Consider the following 25,656-nt stretch of genomic DNA (forward strand, 5'->3'; position numbering starts at 1 on the left):
GGTGAGTCCGGACCGCGGGCTCTGCGAACCAGAGACCCAGGTGGTCCCAGGTGCATGGCCGGTGGTAGGCCGCAACGGGAACGGAGACACGGCACAGAACAAAGGTCGCGTCTCCGTTCTGGAGAGAGAATGTTACAGTTACAGTTCCCGTTCCCTCCCACCCCCCCCCCCCCCCCCAAAAAACATAACATACAACACTACATCATATTAAAACTACAATTCAGACAAAAACAACAAAAAACACAAAAGACAGACGGACTGCAGGCAAGCCGCAGCTGCGACGGCAGCGCTGGCTCCTCTTTTTTGTCTGGTTTTAATAAAGACCATCTTTATACATTTTAGTTTCACCATGTATAAATTACAGCAGTGTTTATAGATAGTCCCCCCATTTCAGGGCACCATAATGTTTGGGACACAGCAATTTAATGTAAATGAAAGTAGTCTTGTTTAGTATTTTGTTGCATATCCTTTGCATGCAATGACTGCTTGAAGTCTGCGATTCATGGACATCACCAGTTGCTGGGTGTCTTCTCTGGTGATGCTCTGCCAGGCCTGTGTTGCAACCATCTTTAGCTTATGCTTATTTTATCATATCATATATATACAGCCGGAAACAGGCCTTTTTCGGCCCTCCAAGTCCGTGCCGCCCAGCGATCCCCGCACATTAACACTATCCTACACCCACTAGGGACAATTTTTACATTTACCCAGCCAATTAACCTACATACCTGTACGTCTTTGGAGTGTGGGAGGAAACCGAAGATCTCGGAGAAAACCCACGCAGGTCACGGGGAGAACGTACAAACTCCTTACAGTGCAGCACCCGTAGTCAGGATCGAACCTGAGTCTCCGGCGCTGCATTCGCTGTAAAGCAGCAACTCTACCGCTGCGCTACCGTGCCGCCCTTTTTGGGGACTAGTACCCTTCAATTTTCTCTTCAGCATATAAAAGGCTTGCTCAATTGGGTTCAGATCAGGTGATTGACTTGGCCACTCAAGAATTGACCATTTTTTAGCTTTGAAAAACTTTGTTGCTTTAGCCGTCTGTTTGGGATCATTGTCTTGCTGTGGAATGAACCGCCAGCCAATGAGTTTTGAGGCATTTGAACTTGAGCAGATCGGATGTTTCTATACACTCCAGAATTCATTATGCTACTACCATCAGCAGTTGTATCATCAATGAAGATAAGTGAACCAGTAGCTTCAGCACCCATACATGCCCAGGCCATAACACCCCCACCACCGTGTTTCACAGATGAGGTGGTATGCTTTGGATCTTGGGCAGTTCCTTCTCTCCTCCATACATAACATAACATAACAACACTTTATTGTCACTCGGCACAACACCGAGCGAAATTTCAGCAGTCACACAAAATACAGCAAAAAGAAAAGAACACAGGACACCCGACCCCAACACAAACATCCATCACAGTGACTCCAAACACCCCCTCACTGTGATGGAGGCAACAAAACTTCCCCTCTCTTCCCCCCGCACCCACGGACAGGCAGCTCGACCCCTACCGAGGCAAACGACACGCACAGCTCTTTGCTCTTTGCTCTTACCATCACTCTGATATAAGTTAATCTTCGTCTCATCTGTCCAAGACCTTTTTCCAGAACTGTGGTTGCTCTTTTGAGTACTTCTTGGCAAACTGTAACCTGGCCATCCTATTTTTGCGGCTAACCAGTGGTTTGCATCTTGCAGTGTAGCCTCTGTATTTCTGTTCATGAAATCTTCTGCGGGCAGTGGTCATTGACAAATCCACACCTGACTCCTGAAGAGTGTTTCTGATCTGTTGGACAGGTGTTTGGGGATTTTTCTTTATTATAGAGAGAATTCTTCTATCATCAGCTGTGGAGATGTTCCTTGGCCTGCCAGTCCCTTTGCGATTAGTAAGCTCACCAGTGCTCTCTTTCTTCTTAATGATGTTCCAAACAGTTGATTTTGGTACGCCTACGGTTTGGCTGATGTCTCTAACAGTTTTAGTCTTGTTTCTCAGACTCATAATGGCTTCTTTGACTTTCATTGGCACAACTTTGGTCCTCATGTTGAAAAACAGCAATAAAAGGTAATGGGAAAACTGGAGGAAAGACTAGGTGCTGAGAGCTCTCTTATACCTGCATTAAAGAGGCAATTAAACACACCGGAGCAATTACAAACGCCTGTGAATCCATGTGTCCCAAACATTATGCTGCCCTGAAATGGGGGGACTATGTATAAACACAGCTGTAATTTCTACATGGTGAAACCAAAATGTATAAAAATGGCCTTTATTAAAATCTGACAATGCACTTTAACCACATGTGATTTTTTTCCTATTACAAATCTCAGATTATGGAGTACAGAGGCAAATAAATAAATGATGGGTCTTTGTCCCAAACACTATGGAGGGAGGGGACTGTATCTGTTGTTCTCGATGTTGACTCCCTGGTATCGGCAAAACCAAGCACAAACTGGGTGCTTCTTTTGCTGAACACCTACACAATCTCCCGGTTGCCAAACATTTTAACACTCCTTTCATTGCCATATTGACCTTTCTATCCTGTCAGTGAGGCCACACATCAATATATGTGTGTGTGTGTGCACTTGTGGGGATGTGTAAAACAATACACACTGAACTTTTCTCTCGTTTACTGTATTGTTTACAGTGTACTTATGTAAGAAAATAACTGCAGATGCTGGTACAAATCGAAGGTATTTATTCACAAAATGCTGGAGTAACTCAGCAGGTCAGGCAGCATCTCAGGAGAGAAGGAATGGGCCACGTTTCGGGTCGAGACCCTTCTTCAGACTGATGGCTGATTTCTGTTGTGCTGCAGCAAATAAGAATTTTATTGTTCTATCTGAGACACATGACAATAAAACACTCTTGACTTGACCCCAACCGAGTTTAAGCTAATTTTATCTAACAAAATTCATGGTTTGTAAACAGGAACTCTTTCATATCGTTTGTACAACTGTTCTTCATAAATTAGAATGTAAAGAAATTGAAGAGTAATTTATTCACTTGTGATAATTAATGGAAGCATGTTTCAGTTTTTAAATTTTCTATGTATTATAACTTGTGAATGCACATAATATCAGCAGCAAGTTGGCAATAACTTACAGCAATTATGCAGAATGTAGATTCATAATGCTTTGTAGCACCGCTCAAACAACCCAAAGCAGTTAACACAATATATTGTGTTGAAGTGTAAACAACCACTGCTGCGAAACGGCATGGAGTGGAGGAATTCACAGTTTAAACTAAGCTTTCCATCGTAGATACACACACTGCTGAATGTTTGTTTTAGTGTGATTTAATCTAGATAATGAGTAAAATTGCTATTAGTGACATTTCACGGATGCAAGTGTGCATTCAATTGCACAAGCCATCATTATACATAGTGTATTTTGATGGAAGAACATGTGCTTTAGTTTTGTTTCAGGTACACTTACTTTACTAAACCCTGTACCTCGGGAGATTCTACCCATTCTAAAAGCATGTAATGACACTGCAGTATTCACAGCTATGCTCATGTCTGTTTATATCACAAACATCACACCACGTACGAGCAAAGCTCAGTGCGCGGCTGAATGTTTGGTCTTGTTACTTGGAATCGTGACTGAATATTGGTTTCAGCCAAGTGTGACGGCGAGGATCATCTGAATGTAACCCGCATCAAGATTTGTAACGGCGATTGCCCTCGGCACCATGTTCCGGGACACTTTCGGTGCTTCCTCGACACTCCGGTCGCTGAGGTTACGGAGTGGTTTGCGCGATTTGGAGGAACGAAGCAGAGGTTTGTACAGACACAGACACACAACCGTTCTCAGCCAAAGTCCAGTTGGGGAAACAAGACCACGGCCGAGGGTCAGCACCGATTCGTCCGTTCACGATGCCTTGTTGAGCGGGGATTTGGACAAGATCAGGGACATCTTCCTGAGCAAGGATTCGGTCAACACGATCATTAAGACGGTCAGCCATGAACTGAACTGGTCAGCAGAACTAGGTATGAACCTCACTCCAATGGTCCACAATTAAGACTAAGGTAGTTCCATGCTTTATTGTAGAACGTTATGTGACTTTATTTTGTTCTTCCCAACAATGATTCCACACGAAGGGCTTCCTTCTTCAAACTGCATGTCCTTGTCAGACTGGAATCCATCCTATATTACCTACAGAGCCGAATCTTTACTTTATCCTCTCTTCCCTGTGCTCTCGAATTCTTCCCTGGTCAGTTAGATGCCTTTTTAATTTTAGCTCATCCAATGCCCCCCCTCCCTCCCAGTAACTGAAGTTGAATATGCCATAAGGGAATCTTGGCTGTATCAGTTTCTTTGAGGCTAGAGATGATCTTCAGCTTTTCTTCCTCATGAACTGTTTAAAAATAATTGCTTTGGAGTTTTTGTCATTGAACCAAGGAAATCCATTCCACATTTGACCATGGTTCCCAAGCTGTGAACGTCATCCATTCCTTCTCTTCAGCCTGTCCCGCTGAGTTACTCCAGCATTTCGTGTCTATCTTCGGTGTAAACCAATATCTGGAACTCCTTCCTACACTGTTGGAAATAACCCATGGCTTATTTGCAACATGGATAAACTCAGAAGCATCTTCGCAAACACGAACTTTAGTTTGAGAATTCTCTCTTCCCACCAATTATTATTTTAATTGCTTTTGATGTAATATTGATGAGTGGAGAGTGAATGATGTACTATGTATCAAACAGGGAATTTCTGTTCTGTTTTACAATGACTGGAAAGCAGCACATCTGTGTCTTCAGCATTTTAATATAGTTTAACAACACTTCCCAGCCTGCATGTTTTTACCAGAAGTTTTGATAAGCCATTGAAACTTGCTCAGCCTGCCAACATGTCTTCTGTTTCACCATTCCTACAATTATTAACACCCAATGTCTCTTGTAAATATATTTCTTTGATTTCTTGTTATGCCAACTTTTAGTTCAAGTGTATATCTTATCTACCATTGAATCCAACGACTGTTCTCCAGATAAGCACTAACATTTTTCACATTCCTTGTGCATGGTTGATTTGCTTCTTCTCCCTGTTCTACTCTTTCGAATTTTGCAACAGTACAGAAGAAAGAGCTCAACATGCTATATCTGTCTTGTTTTCTTCATAGATGTTTGTTAGCCTAGTTTTCTGAATATTTTCACGCCCTAGTGAGACCGCACCTGGAGTACAAGCCAAGATTGGAGTACTGTGTGCAGTTTTGGTCTCCAAATTTGAGGAAGGATAATCTTGCTATTGAGGGCGTGCAGCGTAGGTTTACTATGTTAATTCCGGAATGGCGGGACTGTCATATGTTGAAAGACTGGAGCGGCTAGGCTTGTATACACTGGAATTTAGAAGGATGAGAGGGGATTTTTATCAAAACATATAAGATTATTAAGGGGTTGGACACGTTAGAGGCAGGAAACATGTTCCCAATGTTGGGGGAGTCTAGAACCAGGGGCCACAGTTTAAGAATAAGGGGTAGGCCATTTAGAACTGAGATGAGGAAAAACCTTTTCAGTCAGAGAGTTGTGAATCTGTGGAATTCTCTGCCTCAGAAGGCAGTGGAGGCCAATTCTCTGAATGCATTCAAGAGAGAGCTAGACAGAGCTCTTAAGGATAGCGGAGTCAGGGGGTATGGGGAGAAGGCAGGAACGGGGTACTGATTGAGAATGATCAGCCATGATCACATTGAATGGTAGTGCCGGCTCAAAGGGCCGAATGGCCTACACCTGCACCTATTATCTATTGTCTATTTTGATTTATAGATTCCATTTATCACTTAATTCTGCAGAAAATTATTTTCTGCAAAGGGCTGATGGTGCTCAATATTTGAATATGATCGAGGTTGAGATTGATGAATTGACAGTGACTGAGGGATTCAAAGGTTCTGGGAATTGGGTTGGAAAGCAAGCATGGTACAGGATTAGTCATCATCGTATCGAATGATGGAACAGCTTTAAAGAGCCAGGCGAAATGTGTAGGAAGGAACTGCAAATGCTGGTTTAAACTGAAGGTAGACACAAAAAGCTGGAGTGGTGCCTAGGCGAGGTGAGGCAGCCGATCTCGACCTCATCAGGATTTCCACCACTGATCAGTGGGTCTAATTTGCCCCCTTGCGGCCGGAACTCTTGAACTCTGGCCTGGTCAGATCCGGCTGATCCGTCCTAATCCAGTCTGAAGGGTTTTGACCTAAAACGTCACCTATTCCTTCTCTCCAGAGATGCTGCCTGTCCCGCTGTTACTCCAGCATTTTGTATCTATCTGCGGTGTAAACCACCATCTGCAACTCCTTCCTGCACAGATCCATTTCAGTAGTCAACTTCCGTGGCTGACTTTGGTTCCGGTACCATTCAATCCCTCTCGGAGGCCGTGACCTCTGATCCGGCAGTCCAGCATAGGTTTGCAACCAATCATGCTGGCAAATTGGTGATGGACCTGTACCTCGTTTGAAGGAGCCTTATTGCTTCAGATGGATAAGCTTCTCCCATCTGTGGTTCGTTAAAGGAGTGCCAGATACTGATCTGCTTTACTCACATGCATTATGTGTACCCAGTGGCCAAATCACAAGATTAATGGTGAAACTGTAGATTCTGTAAGCTTTTTTAGTCAGTGAAATCTATGCAGACAACATTCAGTGTGCTACCCTCATTAATCTGCTTTGTCACCTCCTGAAAAAAACCACATTCAAGTTACTAAGACATGAGTTCTACAGATAAAGCCATGCTGACTATCCCTAACTATCCCAATCTCTTCCAAATGTGACTAAATTCTGCCCTGAAGAAACTGCTCCAAAAGCTTCCCGAACACTGATGTGAGGCTCACCGGCCTATGATTTCCAACTTCCCTTCTTAAACAAAGGAACCACGCTGGCTAATCTCCAGTTCTTCGGGACCATGCCAGTGGCTCGAGAGGATACAAAGATCATTGTCAAAGCCCCTGTAATCTCCCCTCTTGTCCCTCTCAAGAACTAAGGATGGATCCCATCTAGCCCTGCGGATTTATCCACCTTAATACTTTTCAAGAGATCATAGTAATACTCTGATAATCCAGCACCTTTGGGACTTTGGTACTGTCAGGCTAGCAGATTTTCTGGATTATCGGTTGTTTATTTAACTTTTATTTCACTGTTTTCTTACAAATTTCAAAAGGCTCTTCCATTATATGTACCATTATTAATTACACATTTTTGCCAAGTGAATCTTTACAGATTCGTATTGTTCAAATCAAGGATAATGGTACATCTGTGTCACATGGAATTAAAAAGATTTGCTGCACTGTGTGGTTGTTTGTGTCAGAAATGCCGTGCACAACATTGTAATGATTGTGCGATCTGTTTTTGTGCTTCAGGTCTTTGGTCACTTACCTCCAAACAGAAACGAACAACGCCGCTCTACATCACTGCACAGCGAGGGCACACAGAGTGTCTGAAGCACTTACTGGGACATGGTGCTGATGTTAATGCAGAGCCTGGAGGAGCAACGGCTTTACATGCTGCCTGTGCCAATGGACACAGTGAATGTGCCAAACTTCTGCTCAGAATTGGAGCTGATCCCAATGCAATCTCTGATGAAGGGTATGCTCCTCTGCACCTGTGCACCAGCCCAAAGACCATTTTGTAAGTTGATTTCTTGCCATGTGCAGCTATATTGCAACCTATTCCGAGCAGAATAATTGTTCCTTCACTTAAATTTTCAAGTAGGGAATATAGGGAAATGCACAGCATTAAACATACAATCCATTATTGATACACCAAATAATAGACATATCATTAACTTTTCAATTACTGTATCATTTTTTTGCACCTTAGATGGTGAGGAGAGGTTTAAGGTGAAGGGGGAAAGATTTAATAGGAATCGGAGTGGTAACTTTTTCCACACAAAGGCTGGTGGGTGTATGGAATGAGCTGGCAAAAGAGGTAGTGGAGGCAGGGACTATTGTAACAGGTACATGGATAGGACAGGTTTGGAGGGATATGGGCCAAACACAGCCATGGGATGGCGGGACTATCATAGGAGGAAAGATTGGAAAGACTAGGCTTGTATTCACTGGAGTTTACAAGGATGAGATGGGATCTTATAGAGACGTATAAAATCATAAAAGGACTAGACAAGCTAGATGCAGGAAAAATATTCCCAATGTTGGGGGAGTCCAGAACCAGGGGACACAGTCTAAGAATAAAGGGGAGGCCACTTAAAACTCAGGTGAGAAGAAACTTTTTCACCCAGAGAGTTGTGAATTTGTGGAATTCTCTGCCACAGAAGGCAGTGGAGGCCAATTCACTGGATGAATTTAAAACAGAGTTAGATAGTGCTCTACAGTCTAGTGGAATAAAGGAATACGAGGAGAAGGCAGGCACAGGTTACTGATTGTAGATGATCAGCCATGATCACAATGAATGGCGGAGCTGGTTGGAAGGGCCAAATGGCCTCCTGCACCTATTTTCTATGTTTCTAGTCAAGTCAAGTCAAGTCAATTTATTTGTATAGCACATTTAAAAACAACCCACGTTGACCAAAGTGCTGCACATCTGACTAGGAAAAAAAAAAAAAGAAACATACAGTGGCAGGCAGCCAAACACAACGGCGCGGCCATCTTGAACAAAATGTTAATTCAATCACCCACAGTCCAACAATAAAAGCACTAAACAGGCACCCAAATTACCCAACCCCAAAAACCCCCCAAAACACAGTCCAACAATAAAAGCATTAAATAGGCATTCAAATCACACACCCCAAAACCCCCAAAAACACAGTCCAACAATAAAAGCATTAAATAGGCACTCAAACCACCCAACCCCAAAAACACACAAAAAAGAAACATCCATCAAAGAAACATCTAGGTGGGACTAGTGTAGATGGGACATGTTGGTCGGTGTGGGCAAGTTGGGCCAAAGGGCCTGTTTCTGGCTCTATGACCTTGATGATATACAAAAAAGTTTAAAGCTTTTGATCTTACAATTATGGTGTGATATATGAAAAAAGATCATTATTATTACTAGAGTACATTTTTATTGCTATAAGCACATTTTCTGCTTTTAACCAGTGCAACCTGAGAATCAAGCAAGAGGGATTGAGAAGTCAACTGGGCTAGGTTTCTTTTCCAAATATATAGCCAATTTGCACTGTGGGGTTCTTGTGAATGAGAAACTGAATTAGGTTTGAAGGAGTTGAGTTGGCAAATCACTGAGGAAGTTCCCTCTTTTCAATAAAGAGACTGTGGGTCTTGATATAAATATCTTATCCGCCTGTCTTTGGATGAGATATTTATAGGTAATCCTATTGGTCATTATTCAATATGCCTTTGATATTATTACGTGCAGGAGTTCTGATGAATCCTGCATTGCACATCCAATGGAGTTATTGCTGTGCCAAGATGACACTTGCATTAAGTCAGCCATATCTAACTATAAGTGCGAAGGAAGGACCTGCAGATACTGGTTTAAACCGAAGATTGACCCAAAAAGCTGGAGTAACTCAGCGGGTCAGGCAGCATCTCTGGAGAGAAGAAATGGGTGGCCTTTCGGGTCGACACCCTTCTTCAGACTGAAGAAGGGTCTCGACCCAAAGCGTCACCCATTCCTTCTCTCCAGAGATGCTGCCTGAACCGCAGTTACTCTAGCTTTTTGTGTCCGACTATAAGTGTGACAATCGATAATAACACAAGAGATATTCAGAAATGCCATCATGATGCCAGATCAATTACCTGTATAATGCTGGCCCCATAATATGCAGCCAAACACACTGAAACTTGGGCAGTTGAAGACATTTTAAGATTTCAATATGGGTTGTCTACATGAATACTTTTTGACCATCTGTGAATAGATTTAAGTTGCAGAATAAACACATGTCTAAAATGACATGCTGTATCGACAGAATACTTGGGACGTTTATTGTATGTGTCACTGGCTTGCTGTGCTCTTACAGTTTGTCTCAATTGACAGAACTAACAAAATATCAACCGTTCGCAGTTGCAATTGGGGAATAATTGAGGAAATATGTAAGATGGGGCTCATTTTGCTTTATCATGGCTGTTTCAGGTGTGCTAAGCTCCTGCTGGAACATAATGCCAGAGTGAACATGCAGACCCGAGAAAGACAGATCACTCCACTTCATGTTGCTGCAAAGCATGGTTTGGACGAACACGTGGACCTTTACCTGAGCTACTGTGCCTACTGCCACAAGAAGAACCGTGAAGGAGAGACTGCGCTCAATGCTGCCTGCTCTTATGCGGAGAAACGAGAGGCTTTTGGTAGATATTACAACGTCTGCAAGATGCTGATCAGTAGTGGAGCTGAGGTGAAAACTGCTGGGAAAAAGAAGCACACCCCGCTCCACAATGCCTGTGGGAATGGTCACCCTGGGATTGTGGATTTATTACTGATGCACGGTGCTTCTGTCAATGCTGAGAACTGCGCTGGCTACACACCAATGGACTGCATTTTACTGGCGGTTGAAGATCACTTGGACTATCACCCGGAGCAAATTGTCTTATCACTCCTGAACCACGGAGCAACTCTGGCTGATCCCAAGGTATCCGGCTTTGCAATTATTATCTTGCATAGATGCCAATGTAAGCTTCGGGAAATGGGGTTTGACATTGTTAAACAAATGACTAAGCTGAGAACCAACAAACCTGGGAAAAAATCTCAACCTAACCCAGCTGTCAGCAAACTGGCCAATTTGGGTGCAGCACTAACTTTACACTCCATTCATTAGACAGTAAAATGAGGAGAATATTTATTGATTAGTACGGGTGTCGGGGTTACGGGGAAAAGGCATGAGAATGGGGTTAGGAAGGAGAGATAGATCAGCCATGGTTGAATAGTGGGGTAGACTTGATGGGCTGAATGGCCTAATTCTGCTCCTATCTCCTATGACCTTATGGCAATATGACGGTGGTATTATTACACCTGACACCGAGGGATTTTGTGTTGCTAAATAAGTTAAATTATCATTACCTAGAGTCAGCTGCACAGCACAGAAATGATCCCTCCGGCCCAATTTGCCCATAGCAATAAAGTTGTCTAATCGAGCTAGTCCCACTTATCCCTTCAAACCTTTTCCTCTCCATGTAGTTGGCTAGGATTCTTCTAAACATTGTAATTGTACCAGCCTCCACCACTTCCTCTGGCAACTCATTCTATGCTCTCTGTGTGAATAAGTTGCCCGTCTGGTCACTTTTTCATCTTTTCCCCCTCACCGTAAATGTATGAGCTCTATTTTTAGAATCTGTAACCTTGGGGCTATTAACCTAGTCTATGCCCCTCATGATTTTTATAAACCTCTGTAAGCTCACCAGCTTCCTACGCTCCAGGGAAACTGGTCTCAGCCTATCTTTAAAACCCAAACCCAGCAGACCTAGTAAATCATTTTTGAACTCCATCCAGTTCAATATCTTTTCTCGAACATGGCAACAAGAGCTGCACACAATACTGGTGCTGTACATGGTTGGTACTTTAATGGTAATGTAATCGTCTTGCACTGTGCTGCAGAATTTTATGTCCTTTCCTTATAAAGTCGATTTGCTAGTTCTGGTAACATGCACTATTATTATTATTATTAACTATCATTGAGGAATATGTAACATTGCAAAGTTTGTCTCTCTTTCAGATACTCAAGCAATGCGCAATGTCTCCCCAGACAATGGAAGTTGTGTTAAATACCTACGAGTGCATTCCATTGTGTGACTCTTGGATCGAAGCTGTGCCCCCGGACATGTGGCAAGTATGTGGAGAGGGAATAGTACATTCTGGGTGGCCAAAGAAATGCATTTTAACAAACTCAAAACAAATCACATAACTTGTGTAGGAAGGAACAGCAGATGCTGCTTTACACCGAAGATAGTCACAAAGTGCTGGAATAACTCGGAAGGACAGGCAGCTTCTCTGGAGAGAAGGAATGGGTGACGTTTCGGGTAGGTCTTCTCTCCAGAGATGTTGCCTGTCCCGCTGAGTTACTCCAGCATTTTGTGTCTATCTTCATATAAGATAGCTGTTCTACAGGTTAAACTGCTTTTTTTTAAAAACCAACTGGAGGCCTAATTATATCCTCGAGATAGTCAGGTATTCTAGTAGGTACAATATGTACAGTGTGTAAAAGTTAGGATATTATTTTTTTTTTCAAAGCCACATCCTACAGGTTTGAGGATAACTGCTTTCAAATAGATCTTTACAGATGCGTTGCACTATCGCTATTGCTGTTACTTTGAAACTCCGGTGATCTGTTTTGATCCTGACCTTGTGTGCAGTTTTCTGTGGAGTTTTTTCTATGCCCCTGTGACCATGTGGGTTTTGGCTGGTTGCTGTGGTTTCCTCCTTCATGGCGAATTAGCCACTGGAAATTTCCCTTACTGTTGATAATTGGCAAAAACAAAAAGCAAATGCTCTTAAAGGGCTTTTGAGAGTTAATAATTTACAGAGCTACTGAGGGACGGGGCCGAGAATGCTCTGAGAGCTAGTATGGACCTGCCAGGCTGAATGGCTTCCATCTGTGCCATAAATGATAATGTAATATGATAAATTGCAAAATACATTGAAATGAAAATTATATATCAGAGATTGGAGAAACTCAGCTCAACAAAATAAATATTCTAAAGTTAGACACAAAGTGCTGGAGTAACTTAGCAGGTCAGGCAGCATCTCTGGAGGAAAAGGATTGGAGAGGAAAAGGAAAAGGACATATTCTTTTCCTCCAGAGATGCCACCTGACCCGCTGAGTTACTCCAGCACTTTGTGTCTATCTAGGGTATAAATAAGCTTTTGCAGTTCTGTTTCCACAAAATAGATATTCTGCCAGATTCACGACATTTCTGGGGGGGTTTCTGTTGATAAATTTTATATAAGTTACCAGAATCAGGAAATCAGCTAAGTATAATTGTTTAATGACAGAAATGGACGAGGTTAAAATTCAATGACGACATGGTATGAATGAACAGAGGACACCCTCCGTGTGTTATGTAGCATCGCCCTCATGTTAAGTGGGGTAGATTCAGAACAGATGTGGCAGCTCAAAACTGAGTTTCCTTCAAGCCCCATGGATCATCAGTAAAGGTCGAGTGGTATTCCTCAGTCTTCATCCACTACAATCAATCCAACCCTGATTTAATCCAGAGTGCAGATAGTCACATCAGGATCAGCATCAGATGTATTTAGATTGAGAACAACCTGGCTAAGCGACAAGACACACTAAATTATAAAAGCAAAATGAAATAGACACTAAATGATCCCACAATCACTGATTAGATCAATGCTCTGCAAACCAGCCCCATCTGTTTTTGAATGAGGATGAAGATTTAATAAGGGGAGTGTGTGGCTCCAACAACATCCACAATGATGATAGAGCTCAGCATGCAGGTGCCACGGGATAGATATGAAGCTTTTGCAATGATATTTAGCTAGAATTGCTTTGTGGATGAACCAATTCAATCTCTTCATGAAATTCCCACTATCTCAGAAGTCATACTTATGCTGTCAATTCACTCCGTATAAACCAACTGAGAGCACTTGGTGCTGCAAAGATTATAGAGCCAATTGCCTCACGTCAGAGGCGGGGAAGCTATCGGAGAGGATTCTTAGGAATAGGATTTACTCGTGGAAGAGAATGAGCTAATTCGAGATAGTCAGCATGGCTTTGTGCAAGGTAGGTCATGTCTCACAAGCTTGATTGTATTTTGAAGAGGTAATGAAGGTGAGTGAGGGTAGGACAGCAGACGTAGACGTTAGTAAGGCATCTGACCAGGTCTCTTATGGCAGGCTGATCCAGGATATTAAGATGCATAGTATCCACGATGATTTGGTAATTTGGATTCAGAACCGGCTTACGCAGAGAAGACAGAAGGTAGTGGTGGAAAAGTGTTGTTATGGATGGTGGTCTGTGACCTGTGGTGTTCTGTTGGGATCAGTGCTGGGTTCTCTTTTGTTTTTGATATAGATAAATGACACTTTAAAAAAAAATCATGATGGGTTACATAGGTAAATAGACAATAGTGCAGGAGTAGGCCATTCGGCCCTTCGAGCCAGCACCGCCATTCAGAGTGATCATGGCTGATCATCCACAATCAGCACCACGTTCCCACCTTCTCCCCTTGATTCCGCCAGCCCCATAGAGCTCTAGCTAACTCTCTTTTGAATGCATCCAGTGAATCGGCCTCCACTGCCTTCTGAGGCAGAGAATTCCACAAATTCACAAATCTGTGTGTGAAAAAGGTTTTCCTAATCTCAATTCTAAATGGCCTACCCCTTATTCTTAAACTGTGGCCTGTGGTTCTGGACTCCCCCGACATCGGGAACATGTTTTCTGCATCTAGACTTGGCAAGTAAGTTTACAGATGACACAAAAGTTGTTGTGGACATTGAACAAGGCTGCAAAAGGGGTACAGCGGGATATAGATAATTATAGAAATGGACAGACAAATGAAAAATAGAGCTTAATCCAGGCAAATATGAGGTATTGTTCCCCTGGAGGTCAAATTCTTTGCTTCAGAAGGCTGTGGAGGCCAAGTCAATGGATATTTTTATGGCATAGATAGATTATTGATTAGTACAGGTGTCGAAGGTTATGGGGAGAAGGCAGGGGAATGGGGTTAGGAGGGAGAGATAGATCAACCATGATTGAATGGCGGAGTAGACAATGGGCCGAATGGCCTAATTCTACTTCTATCCCTTATGACCTTATGAAATGCAAGGCAAAGGTACACAGCTGTTGGCTTTGCCCTCAACAACATTGAAGTACCGTGGGATGTTGGGGTCCAAGTCTACAGCTCCTTGAAAGTTGCACCACACGTAGACAGGTTAGTAAAGTAGGCATATGGTGTGCTTGGCTTCATCAATCAGGACATAACGTTTGTGAGTCTGGAAGCCGCAGCTTTATTAAACTTTAGCTAAGTTGTATTTGCAGTATTGTGTGCAGTTCTGGCCATCCCATTACAAGGATATAGAGGATTTGGATAGATTGTAAAAGAGTTTTACCAGAATCCTGCATAGATTACCGAGAAAGGAGAGGTTGGGTTATTGGAAATCTTGGATTGTTTTCTCCGGGGTATCGGAGGTTGATAGGTTTATAAAAAGTATGGGAGGCATGGTAGGGTAGATGGTTTCAATTTTTGTGATAGGGTGGAAATGTCAAATAATAGAAGGTACAGCTTTAAGGTGACGGGGGAAACCCTAAAGGAGATGTGAGAAGCAAGTTTTTAAATGGTGGGTACGTGGAACACACTGCCAGGTGTGTTGGTGGAGGCAGATACGATAGTGGCATTTAAGTCTTTTAGATAGGCACATGGATATGCAGGGAATGGAGGGACATGGATCATATGCAGACTGAAGGAATTAGTTTAATTGGTTATATTTGGCACAGGCATCGTGGGCCAAAGGGCATGTGTTCTGTGCTGTAGAAACAAGGAACTACAGATGCTGGTTAATACACAAAAAGACACTAAGTGTTGGAATAACTAAGTTGGTCACGCAGCATCTCTGGAGAACGTGCATAGGGGATGTTTCAGATCGAGACCCTTCTTCAAATACATATTCTGTTGTGCTGCAGCAAGTAAGAATTTAATTGTTCTATCTGGGACATATGACAATGAAACACTCTTGACTCTTGAACTTAAAAAGGGCTTTGACCCAAAACGCCACCTATCCACGTTCTCCAGCAATGCTGCCTGACCCACTGAGTTAATCCAGCACTTTGTGTCCTTTTGGTTCTGTGCTGTACTATTCTAAGTTCTAATTAACATTTTAGGTCTGAGACCTTTCATCAAAACTGAGAAAGAGATTGGCTAAAAGGAGGGAAGAGCAATTGGTGGAACAGAGGGACTTCTTCCCCTGATCAGGTGATGTAATGTCGCCATTAGACAGCAGTAAAGTTCTTTTGGAATAAGTTGCTAGTTTATGCTTTGACAGCATATACAAATGACAAAAGGGAAGAGGAGGATGCCAGGGAGAAACATGCACAGGTCCCTCGGGCTGTGAGGGACCAGAAGCATGCCATCATGTGTACTTCCAGAAATCAACCTATCTATAAACACCATGTATGCGGAACTTCCTGTACGCAGGCAGTGCTAAAGACATCTGACGAATAATTCTTCCTCCCGGTGACAGCAGGCCCCACAGGCATCATTGCTCACCACTGCACTGCAGTCAAATCCTCGTGTGTCCTCACCGCTTCATTCCTGATATTCTTTGACAGTTCAACGTGCTATCACTACCAATCTCCTATGAACCAAAAAAGGTACCATAATGTTCATAATTACAGGAAAGATTTCAATATTACCTCAAGTATATGGTATCACATACTCTCCAGCACTGTTTTTCCATATTTAATAACCACTCCATTTCACATTGACAGCAGTCAATTTAATTTGGAATTTGTTCTACTACTAATGCATCACATTTGTATCTGAACATGGGAGTTTAAAGTAATTGTGCCAAAACAGCATTAATCTGAATTTAGCCTTTCTCTCATTCATAAATGGAACCAAACATCATAACAGGCAGTGCAGTCTTTTACTAATGCTTTTATTTATGATCAAATAGTCAGTGTTTCAAACATAGAAGTGTCAGAGTGAGGCCAAACACAAATTGGAGCAGCAGCACATCATATTTCATTTGGCCAGCTTACAACCCAGTGGTATAAACTTCAAGTTACCCTTACTTTCCTTCTCTCTCCGTCCCTCCCCCACCCTGGTTCTACTGGTTTCACTGTCCTCCTGATTAATTTTACTGTGTGTGTGCCACGTTATAACCTTCCCCTCATCCAACAATGAACCATTGTACATTTCCTTGATCACCGTCTGCTTTGATCTGTTCTTTTCACACCTTACATGTTCTTTGTACCCTACCATATCTCATGCCTTGTGTCTAGAAGGCATGGGTCTCTGAATGTTCAAAACATTTGTTTTAGGATTTCATTCATTCATCTTAGCAAACTAAAGATGTATTCAGTTTCACTTCTGACATTAGAGATCTTCTTTCGAGTGGATTAAGTGTGATTCCAATTTCTGAATACCAAAAGATTGTAATCATCCATGCGAAAGATTGCCTGTCTAATCTGAGCAATTTTGAAGGGTATTTCTATATGAAACTTTCCTTATGGAGAGCAATAGGTGGACAGAGTCCATTATATTATGCTAAACTGATTGGTGCTTTTCCTTTCAAGAGACTGAACCCACAGGTGCCATCACATATGATGCATTTTAATATTTTTATAAGGACAAGTTTAATTTACATTTAATTTAATATTGCATATTGCCTATCCACAATTATCATTACACTCAGTCCCAAGATGCTTATAACATAATTCATCGATAAGTTATAATTCATCGATAAGCCATGCATGAATTAACCATATGCTTTTCTAAGCAGAGTTGCAAGAGCTCTGTTGCTCTGACTGAGATCGGCTAATTCACCATCGACTGGAGGTGAAACCTGGGACTCGGTGAGATAGTTCAGGGTAACCCTTTGACAAAATGGTGTAAAAATTAGAACAAGGAGGTTTAAAAATATAATTTAGCTGCACTCTTGTCTGTTTTTGTCAAGTATCAAATTGTATCAAATTACCCATCCTAAAATGGGTAAGTGTCACACATTCCGTATCAACAAAACCATGCTCTGTCTCCATGCCAAGATTTGGCCTTGAGCACTTTTCACATGTAAATAAGGTGCCTGACATATGTTTTAGGATTCTAGGACCTGTGCTACTACTCAAGTATCATTGGCTTCAACACTGAAGCCATTGACACTCTGGGTCGGTGGAGAAGAAATCAAGCAAATGTGTGGGCAAACCCTGGGTACAAAATGTAGACTGCTGAAGCAAAATGTACCCTTCTGCTCACACTGGCTTCTACCAAACCCAAAGTTCACCAATACTAATTTTATAAACACTTCACCACTGATTCCCCTAAAATAAACTTGCATAATTCCCCATTGTCATAATCATAATAATCATACTTTATTAGCCAAGTATGTTTTGCAACACGAGGAATTTGATTTGCCATAGTCATACCAAACAAGACTCACAAAATACTTTTTAACATAAACATTCACCACAGCGACTCCCCCACATTCCACAGTGTGATGGAAGGCAAAAAGAAAGTTCAATCTCTTCCCTTCTTTGTTCTCCCGCGGTCGGGGGCCTCGAGCCGTCCGTTGTCGGGGCGATTTTGGCTCCCGTAGCCGGGGGTCGGGCCCTCCGTGTCGGGGTGATCAAGCTCCCGCATCGGGGAGGATCTCAGCTCCCCCGCGCCGGGGGGAGCCCGGGTTGGGGCTGGTCGAACCTCCTGCGGCTTTGGAGCTTCCCGACATTAGTCTCGTCCCGAGACTGCGGCTCCTCGATGGCGAAATAAACGTTGGAGCGTCGATCTCAGGCAAGGGATCGCAGGCTCCGATGGTAAGTTCACGGCCCCGCAGTGGGGCTCAAGGTCAGTCTTGAGCAAGGCCGCCAGCTCCATGACATTAGGCCGCAGAGCGACCGGAGATACGATCCGCAAAACAATCGCATCTTTGGCAAGGTGAGAGATTGACAAAAGTTTCCCCTGACCCCCTCCCCCCACATAAAACAAACCAGAGAACATTAACACAAACTTTTAAAAACACACTAAAAATATCAAAAACGACGAAAAGGCTGCCACCCGGTGGAATGCAAAATAATTACTAGAAATCTAAAGACAGTGGTTAGAATAATATGTGGGAAGGAACTGCAGGTGCTGGTTTACACCGAAGATGTGTACAAAATGCTGGAGTGACTAAGCGGGACAGGCAGCAGCTCTGGATAGAAGGAATGGGTAACGTTTCGGGTCGGGACCCTTTCGTGAAACGTCACCCATTCCTTCTATCCAGAGATGCTGCCTGTCCTGCTGAGTTACTACAGCATTTTGTGTCTATCTTCGGTTAGAATAATATGTTGACACTTGCAAGATTAATGGAATCTGGCATAAAAACAGAAAATACTGAGAAGCTGCAGCAGAGCAGACAAGCATCACTGTGGAGCAAAGCCTAGGTTGCATTTTAAGATCTTTCATAAGAATTAAAGTGTTCAATTTATCTGTCAACTTTACAGATCTTTTGGGAGCTGTTTGAGATGGCACAAGAATTTAATTATCCTTGTCTCACCTTGAGTACCTTTTGGAATTTTTAATACAAAACTTTCTGAATGGAGGGAAAGGAGCGACACAATCCGTAATATCTATCCTAGTTTGTTAATCTCCCAAGAGCAGTGCTTCTTAAACGATTTCAGCGTTATTCACCCTTGAGTCTTTATCACAACATTTCATTCACCCTCGACTAAGTTTTCTTATGCTTTTTGGTCATTTTCGTCTTATTCTCCCTTGTGTATAATTTTATATATAATTTATTTTGTCACATGAGCAAAAAACATAAATTAACTCATTTCTTAAGTGTTTATTTTATTCAACTGTTTGAACATCCTAAAAATATGTAAAGCAAACTAGGAGTGAAAAAAAGAAAGAAATTTAATTACCATTAATTACCTCCAAAGACGTACAGGTATGTAGGTTAATTGGCTGGGTAAATGTAAAAATTGTCCCTAGTGGGTGTAGGATAGTGTTAATGTACGGGGATCGCTGGGCGGCACGGACTTGGTGGGCCGAAAAGGCCTGTTTCCGGCTGTATATATATGATATGATATGATATGATATAAAATCATTCTATCAGAATGATTAAAAAAAACATTCCAACGTCTAAACACTGGGCTTCAGTCCCATCCTACCCTTTCGAGCTTTGATTACTGCAGTTTTTTTCTTGGAAAACTAGCTCAAAAAACAATGGAGTATGTGATTTAATATATTAGTATACAACTAATATAACTTTCTATAATTCTCCCCGATGAAAGCTCACAATACCACCAAATATCAACTTCTAATATTTGGCATACTTCTCTCCAGAAGCTGGCTCTTCCCAATCCAGATATATTTTAAAAGTTGTGCATGTGTACTGACATGTATTTGTCACATGCATGCTCAAAACACCATCACAACATTGTTGCTCAGTTCTGAATATCTGGCACGCTCCCACCCTCCCAACTAGGAGTGACAAAAAAAATTGAACAGAAAAATTATTAGAATTTTTCTAGTTTACAAAAAGTAAAGTTAGTAAACAACTGTCTTAGAACTTAGAATTAGATTCTTAGAAACAATATTTTCTTATTGTGTATGTTTACCACAAATAGATGACAAGCAGTATACTTCTACACTTACATGTATGTTTTTTTACCATCAATGATGGGGCCACAGTTTAAGAATAAGGGGTAGGCCATTTAGAACAGAGATGAGGAAAATCTTTTTTAGTCAGAGTTGTGAATCTGTGGAATTCTCTGCCTCAGAGGGCAGTGGAGGCCAATTCTCTGAATACATTCAAGAGAGAGCTAGATAGAGCTCTTAAGGATAGCAGAGTCAGGGGGTATGGGGAGAAAGCAGGAACGGGGTACTGATTGAGAATGATCAGCCATGATCACATTGAATGGCGGTGCCTACTCCTGCACCTATTGTCTATTGTCTATAATGACTAGGATGTTCCTGTATTCCTGTGACATGCTTCTCAAACCGAAGTTCAATTTCCTTCTCCAAAGCAACCCGCATTAACGAAACAACATACTGAAGTGAATTCCGTTTTTTGGTTTTCAATTCTACCAAGGTCGAAAATCCTTGTTCAGACAGGAAAGTTGTTGTCATCATTACTAATGTTGAAGGGCCTTCAAGGCAATTGATTTGTATTCAGGGAAAGCAAGTCATCCAACCCAATAGTCTCCATAGTAGGAGTACATCTCAAAAGATGATTTTTGAGTGAAGTCATAGTGAAGCTTCATCAACATTTCTGACGTTGCCCCAAAATCTGCTCGCTTGATGTGGCTGGTGATAAAAGGATTAACTATCCACATCTAATTTTCCAACTCCTGCAGATGCTTCTGAGGAAAATATGTTTCAAAATTTTTAGACAGCAACTGCAGATGGTCGGACATGATGTCCTTCAGTATTTTCTCCAGATCAAGTTGCTTTTTTCCCCACTTTGAGGAAGCTTTTCTAACGTGGGAAATTGGAGAAATTGCCTTTACAAATTTTACTATGCCACACGATGATCTTCATTTTCATGGCTTCTATTTTCCCAAGGACATCGAAGATGTCACCTCCTTTACCTTGAAGTGACAAGTTGAGCCGATTCAAATGTTCAAAGATAGAAGTCATGTCACCCAATTTGGCCATCCAAAAATCATTGAAATGCATTGCTTTGACGTCACCTTGCTCAGTAAAAATTACAGACAGTTCGTTCTTGAGGGACAGTACTCTTTCAAGGACTCTTCCACGTGACAACCATCGAACCTCAGAATGCAGGAGGAGAATCATGTGATCTGCAGACATATCCTTGCATAGCTCTGGAAACAGCCAACATTTATTTGCTTGTGGGCGAATAGCATTGACAATTTTCACCACATCTTGCAACAATTCTTCCAGCTCATTTTTCTGGTCATTGCAACCAGTTTCTTGGCAGCCAATGCTTCCCAATGTAAACAACAATGTAAAAAGGTGCAATTCTGGGATTTTTCTTTGATGCGAGCAGTGGCTCCTTTATGTTTCCCCATCATGGCTGCAGCACTGTCTGTAGTCACAGCAACACATTTGCTCCAAGATAAATTTTCATTTTTCATGAATTCGTCAAGCTTGGAGAAAATAAATCCACCTGTAGTTTGTTCTCCGACTGGCAAGCAAAAGACATAATGCTTGACAATTTTTCCCAAGCTTTGATCCGGGAACCGAATACACAATGAGTTGTGCATCATTTTTAATGTCCATCGTTTCATCAAACTGCAGAGCGAAAAATGATGCTTCCAACAGTTTCGCCATCAGTTGATGCTTCAGATCTTCAGCAATCATAGTAGATCGAAGTTTCATTGTGTCATTGGACAAAGGAATTTGCACTACTTTATCCACTGTTTGCTTTCCACCATGTAATAGATTGGCAACAATTTTCAAATACGGTTTGACAAATTTCTCAGCCTCTATGTCTGGCTTTTTTTCTTTCATGAGCACATGTTCTATTTGAAGAGAGGCAAGAAGAAGAGGTCTTTTGATATATTCTTCGTTCCACTTTCTTGTCTTGAGTTTTGAGGAGAGGGTACTTTGGTCCGGGTATTTCCTCTTGAGATTAGGTTTTTCCTTGCCCGTATCTTTAAGAGTCATCATCTGTAACATACATAACTGCATTTTTAAGTTCGTTATCCTCAGTTTCCTTGTCACCCTTCACAAGTGACTTGCCTCCTGAACATACCTCCTCTTGAGTCCTGTTCGTTTCACTTTCTTTCAGAAATGAATTACTTCCTTCTACAAACTCTTCCTCTAGAGCTGGTTTCTTTTGGTACTTCAACAAAGACCCAGTGTCTTAATCTGCAAGCAAAAAAAAAATCAGCAAATTCGAGTCTATATAGTACTGTTAAACAAATCTTCAAAAAATATAAGGCCAGCTTGTATGCATGTTGCTTGTGGGCGAATAGCATTGACAATTTTCACCACATCTTGCAACAATTAGAACTTAGTACTTAGAAATCAAACTTTAAAACTTTAAAACTGAAAATGCCACCAATCAGTTAACAACTGCACCACAAGAAAATGGCACAATCTAACTTTAGATTGCCTAAAAGCGGGGCTCAAATCTCCTTAATATAGCTAGAATTAATGTTGTTTGATGCAAATAAGTGCTGGTAGATTGAAGTACAGTAAATATGTGTAGAATTCTAGTTCTAGCAGAAAAGTAGCTAGATTGGCAACACAAAGTAAAGTTTCAGTTCAACAGTTGCCTACAGCGATCCTCCAGTGTTGCCATTTATACATTTATGATCCCACTAGCTTGTCTGGTCTTCCCTAAAAGGTTATATTACAGTAAATGTGGGAAATATCCTGCTACTTTGAAATTAGAAAACCATAGGTGGAGAGAAAAAACATATCAAATTTCCAGCTCCACTGCCATTAAAACCAATGAGCTTACTAACCACTTTAATGGCAATGCCTTTTTTAAGTATAGAAAAAAATATATAAATATCTGAATAAATTAAGTCATTCACCCCTCTAGTTTCATTCACCCCAAAATAATTTAATTTGCCCTTGGGTGAACCATTCACCAGTTTTAGAAGCACTGCCCTAGAGCTCCTGCCTGACCTACTGTACGCTTCCTGTAGTTCCAATTTTATTTCAGGTTTCCAACATTTACAGTTTTTCTTCTAAATGATAAAACCTGGAACTGTTTTAACCACAACTAGCTAAAATGACTGTGGCTATAAAATGATAGAAAGGGACTTAGTCAAATATTTGAGAAGAAAAAGTACAAATTGACACTGGCATAAACCAGCAAATGAAATCAAATAGTTCAACACAATAGTTGATCAATCACAAGGGGATCCATTTTTAGACTTTAGACTTTGGAGATATAGCGTGGAAACTGGCCTTTTGGCCCACCAAGTCCGTGCCGACCAGCGATCACCTGAACACCAAAGATACTAGAGGAACAAGATGGACCACTCCGTTGAAATCGCCTATACTGGTGTAGTACACAAAGGAGCCATTTTAGTAGGCAAAACCCGCCGTTCGCTATGCCTCTCGCAGTGTAATCAGTGTTTTGGGGGAACAGTATGTGTGATGATACCATTAAAATGCAGAATATATCTCATCTATCAATTCACAGATTTTTGTTATTTTTCCTTTTAAGTGTTTCTGCAAGTTTCTGCCTACTAAAATGGCGCCATGACGTACTACTGTTTTTAGGGTCGAGTGGTCTATCGTGTTCCTCTAGTATCTTTGGTACACACTAGGGACAATTTACAATTTTACCTAAGCCAATTAACCTACAAACCTGTACGTCTTTTGAGTGTGGGAGGAAATAGGAGCACCCGGAAAAAACCCATGCGGTCACATGGAGAACGTACAAACTCCGTGAAGACAGCACCCGCCACTGTTCTGCCCCATGGTCTCTATTTTCATAATTGCTTTGTTTCCAATATCCCCAAATTATCTGAACATTCAAGGTTCACCGAATTAGGTATGATACAGATTAATTTGCTTTCTTTCAGAAACACGAGGCTTTCTACGAATCCATTGTACAAATGACCAACAAACCGCGTACCCTTCAACATCTTGCACGCTGTGCTTTAAGGAAGTATCTTGGAACTCAATGCCATTCGGTCATACCACAGTTATCACTTCCAAGTAGTTTCAAGGAGTTTTTGCTGTTGAAATGTGAACGTGTTATCAAATGAAAAGATAATAATAAAAGTAGAAAATTCTGGAAAGGCACAGATTTTGGAACAAGATCAGAATCCTTGCATCACCATATTTTATTACATGGTTACACCTACTGGATTAGAAACAAAAATACTATGAAGTGACTTATCCAGGATGAATTCTAGAATTGTCTGAATCTATCAAATTTGTTCAATCAGTTGTATAATTGGGAAAACTAGAGTAGTTAATGAAGAAATAATTTTAATATGCAACTGCATTGTTTTGTTAAGAGTACCCCAAACCTGTGCTCCCCCCCCCCCCCCCCCCCGCTCTTGATATGCCATGGAATAATGTCTGCTGCTTCCTATCTTTTTCTTTGCCTGCTAATTTGCACTCCTTGCAATCTCCTTTCTTATTCGGTACAATGAAATGAACAAAGCCAAAGGGAATACCATGAAATGGCAGGAAATCTTATTAAATAACGTTGTTGTCTGCTATTATGCATTTGAAACTACTTGTTTTTTCAATGAATCCTCCCAATATGTGTTTTATTTAAGTTATTGGCACATTAGATGGATCATGCAGATTTTATTTTCCATATTGTAATTTAAGAATTTAGCCTGAACTTCAGTAACTGCTGCCTCACAGTTCCAAGAACCTGGGTTTAGTCCTGATCTCTGGTGCTGTCTTATTGGAGTTTGCATGTTCTCTCCCCGACTGCTTGGGTTTTCACTGAGTTCTTTGTTTTTTTTCTGGCTCATCACAAAGATGGGTTTAATGTTAATAACAATTGTAAATTACCCCTCAGTGTACAACAGTGAAGTAATATTTTTGGAATCGCTAATGAACACAGCCAAATTACTTTTTAATGCTATTTGCCATGATTGTTTTGTCTCATCACCACTACTATTATCCTGTTCAAAATAAAAGAGACAATGAGAGTACTAAAATGCCAATGAAAGTGCTATAACAATAAAATAAAAAATATTTTCAAACCTTTTAAGAGTCCTGTTAGGAACTATATTATTTCTACATAGTGGGTTGGTAGTAATTTGGAATAATTTGATACTCGATTAATGTTTTTCAAATTATAGAGGAATAATAGGTATATAAATTTACCAACAATCTAATTAATATCCAAGGAATGCAGATGTCATTGATAATCAGTGCAAGCACTTATTTACGACTTCAAAAATTCTTAAATAAGCAACTGCAAATAATCTGTGTGCGTTATCACCTAGATAGTGTACGAAGGAAGTGCCCGTCCCGCTGAGTTTTATATTCCACAGTAAACCCTTGCATAAGTCAAATTCTATGTAAGTCGGTTTTGGCTAGAGTACTACAGTGCACATGTAAATTTTCTTATGCAAAATCGGTGACGTCCTGTGTCGCCCTCCTCATTCCCTGAGCTATCCTGATATGTAGCATTGTCTTTCAACTGACAC

At 41.3% G+C, this 25,656-nt stretch overlaps 1 protein-coding gene across 1 annotated transcript; it reads left to right on the top strand.

Annotated features, from left to right (window-relative positions):
• The first annotated feature begins 3,694 nt into the window (after window positions 1–3,694).
• On the top strand, window positions 3,695–24,500 carry asb16 (ankyrin repeat and SOCS box containing 16). Its single transcript, XM_078424576.1, has 5 exons — window positions 3,695–3,992; window positions 7,346–7,613; window positions 10,035–10,527; window positions 11,608–11,721; window positions 24,061–24,500. The coding sequence occupies exons 1-5, from the start codon at window positions 3,695–3,697 to the stop codon at window positions 24,244–24,246; spliced, it is 1,359 nt and encodes a 452-aa protein (XP_078280702.1). The 3' UTR covers window positions 24,247–24,500.
• Window positions 24,501–25,656: the final 1,156 nt, after the last annotated feature.

Source organism: Rhinoraja longicauda, chromosome 29 (assembly GCF_053455715.1).
Source record: "Rhinoraja longicauda isolate Sanriku21f chromosome 29, sRhiLon1.1, whole genome shotgun sequence".
NCBI lineage: Eukaryota > Metazoa > Chordata > Chondrichthyes > Rajiformes > Arhynchobatidae > Rhinoraja > Rhinoraja longicauda.

What these genes read in the sequence shown, in the direction of transcription:
- asb16 (XM_078424576.1), top strand. Translation starts at nt 3,695, where the DNA reads ATGTTCCGGGACACTTTCGGTGCTTCCTCGACACTCCGGTCGCTGAGG. An exon ending in GAACTGGTCAGCAGAACTAG is followed by an intron (nt 3,993 to 7,345) that starts GTATGAACCTCA and finishes TTTGTGCTTCAG; the next exon opens with GTCTTTGGTCACTTACCTCC. An exon ending in ACCAGCCCAAAGACCATTTT is followed by an intron (nt 7,614 to 10,034) that starts GTAAGTTGATTT and finishes TGGCTGTTTCAG; the next exon opens with GTGTGCTAAGCTCCTGCTGG.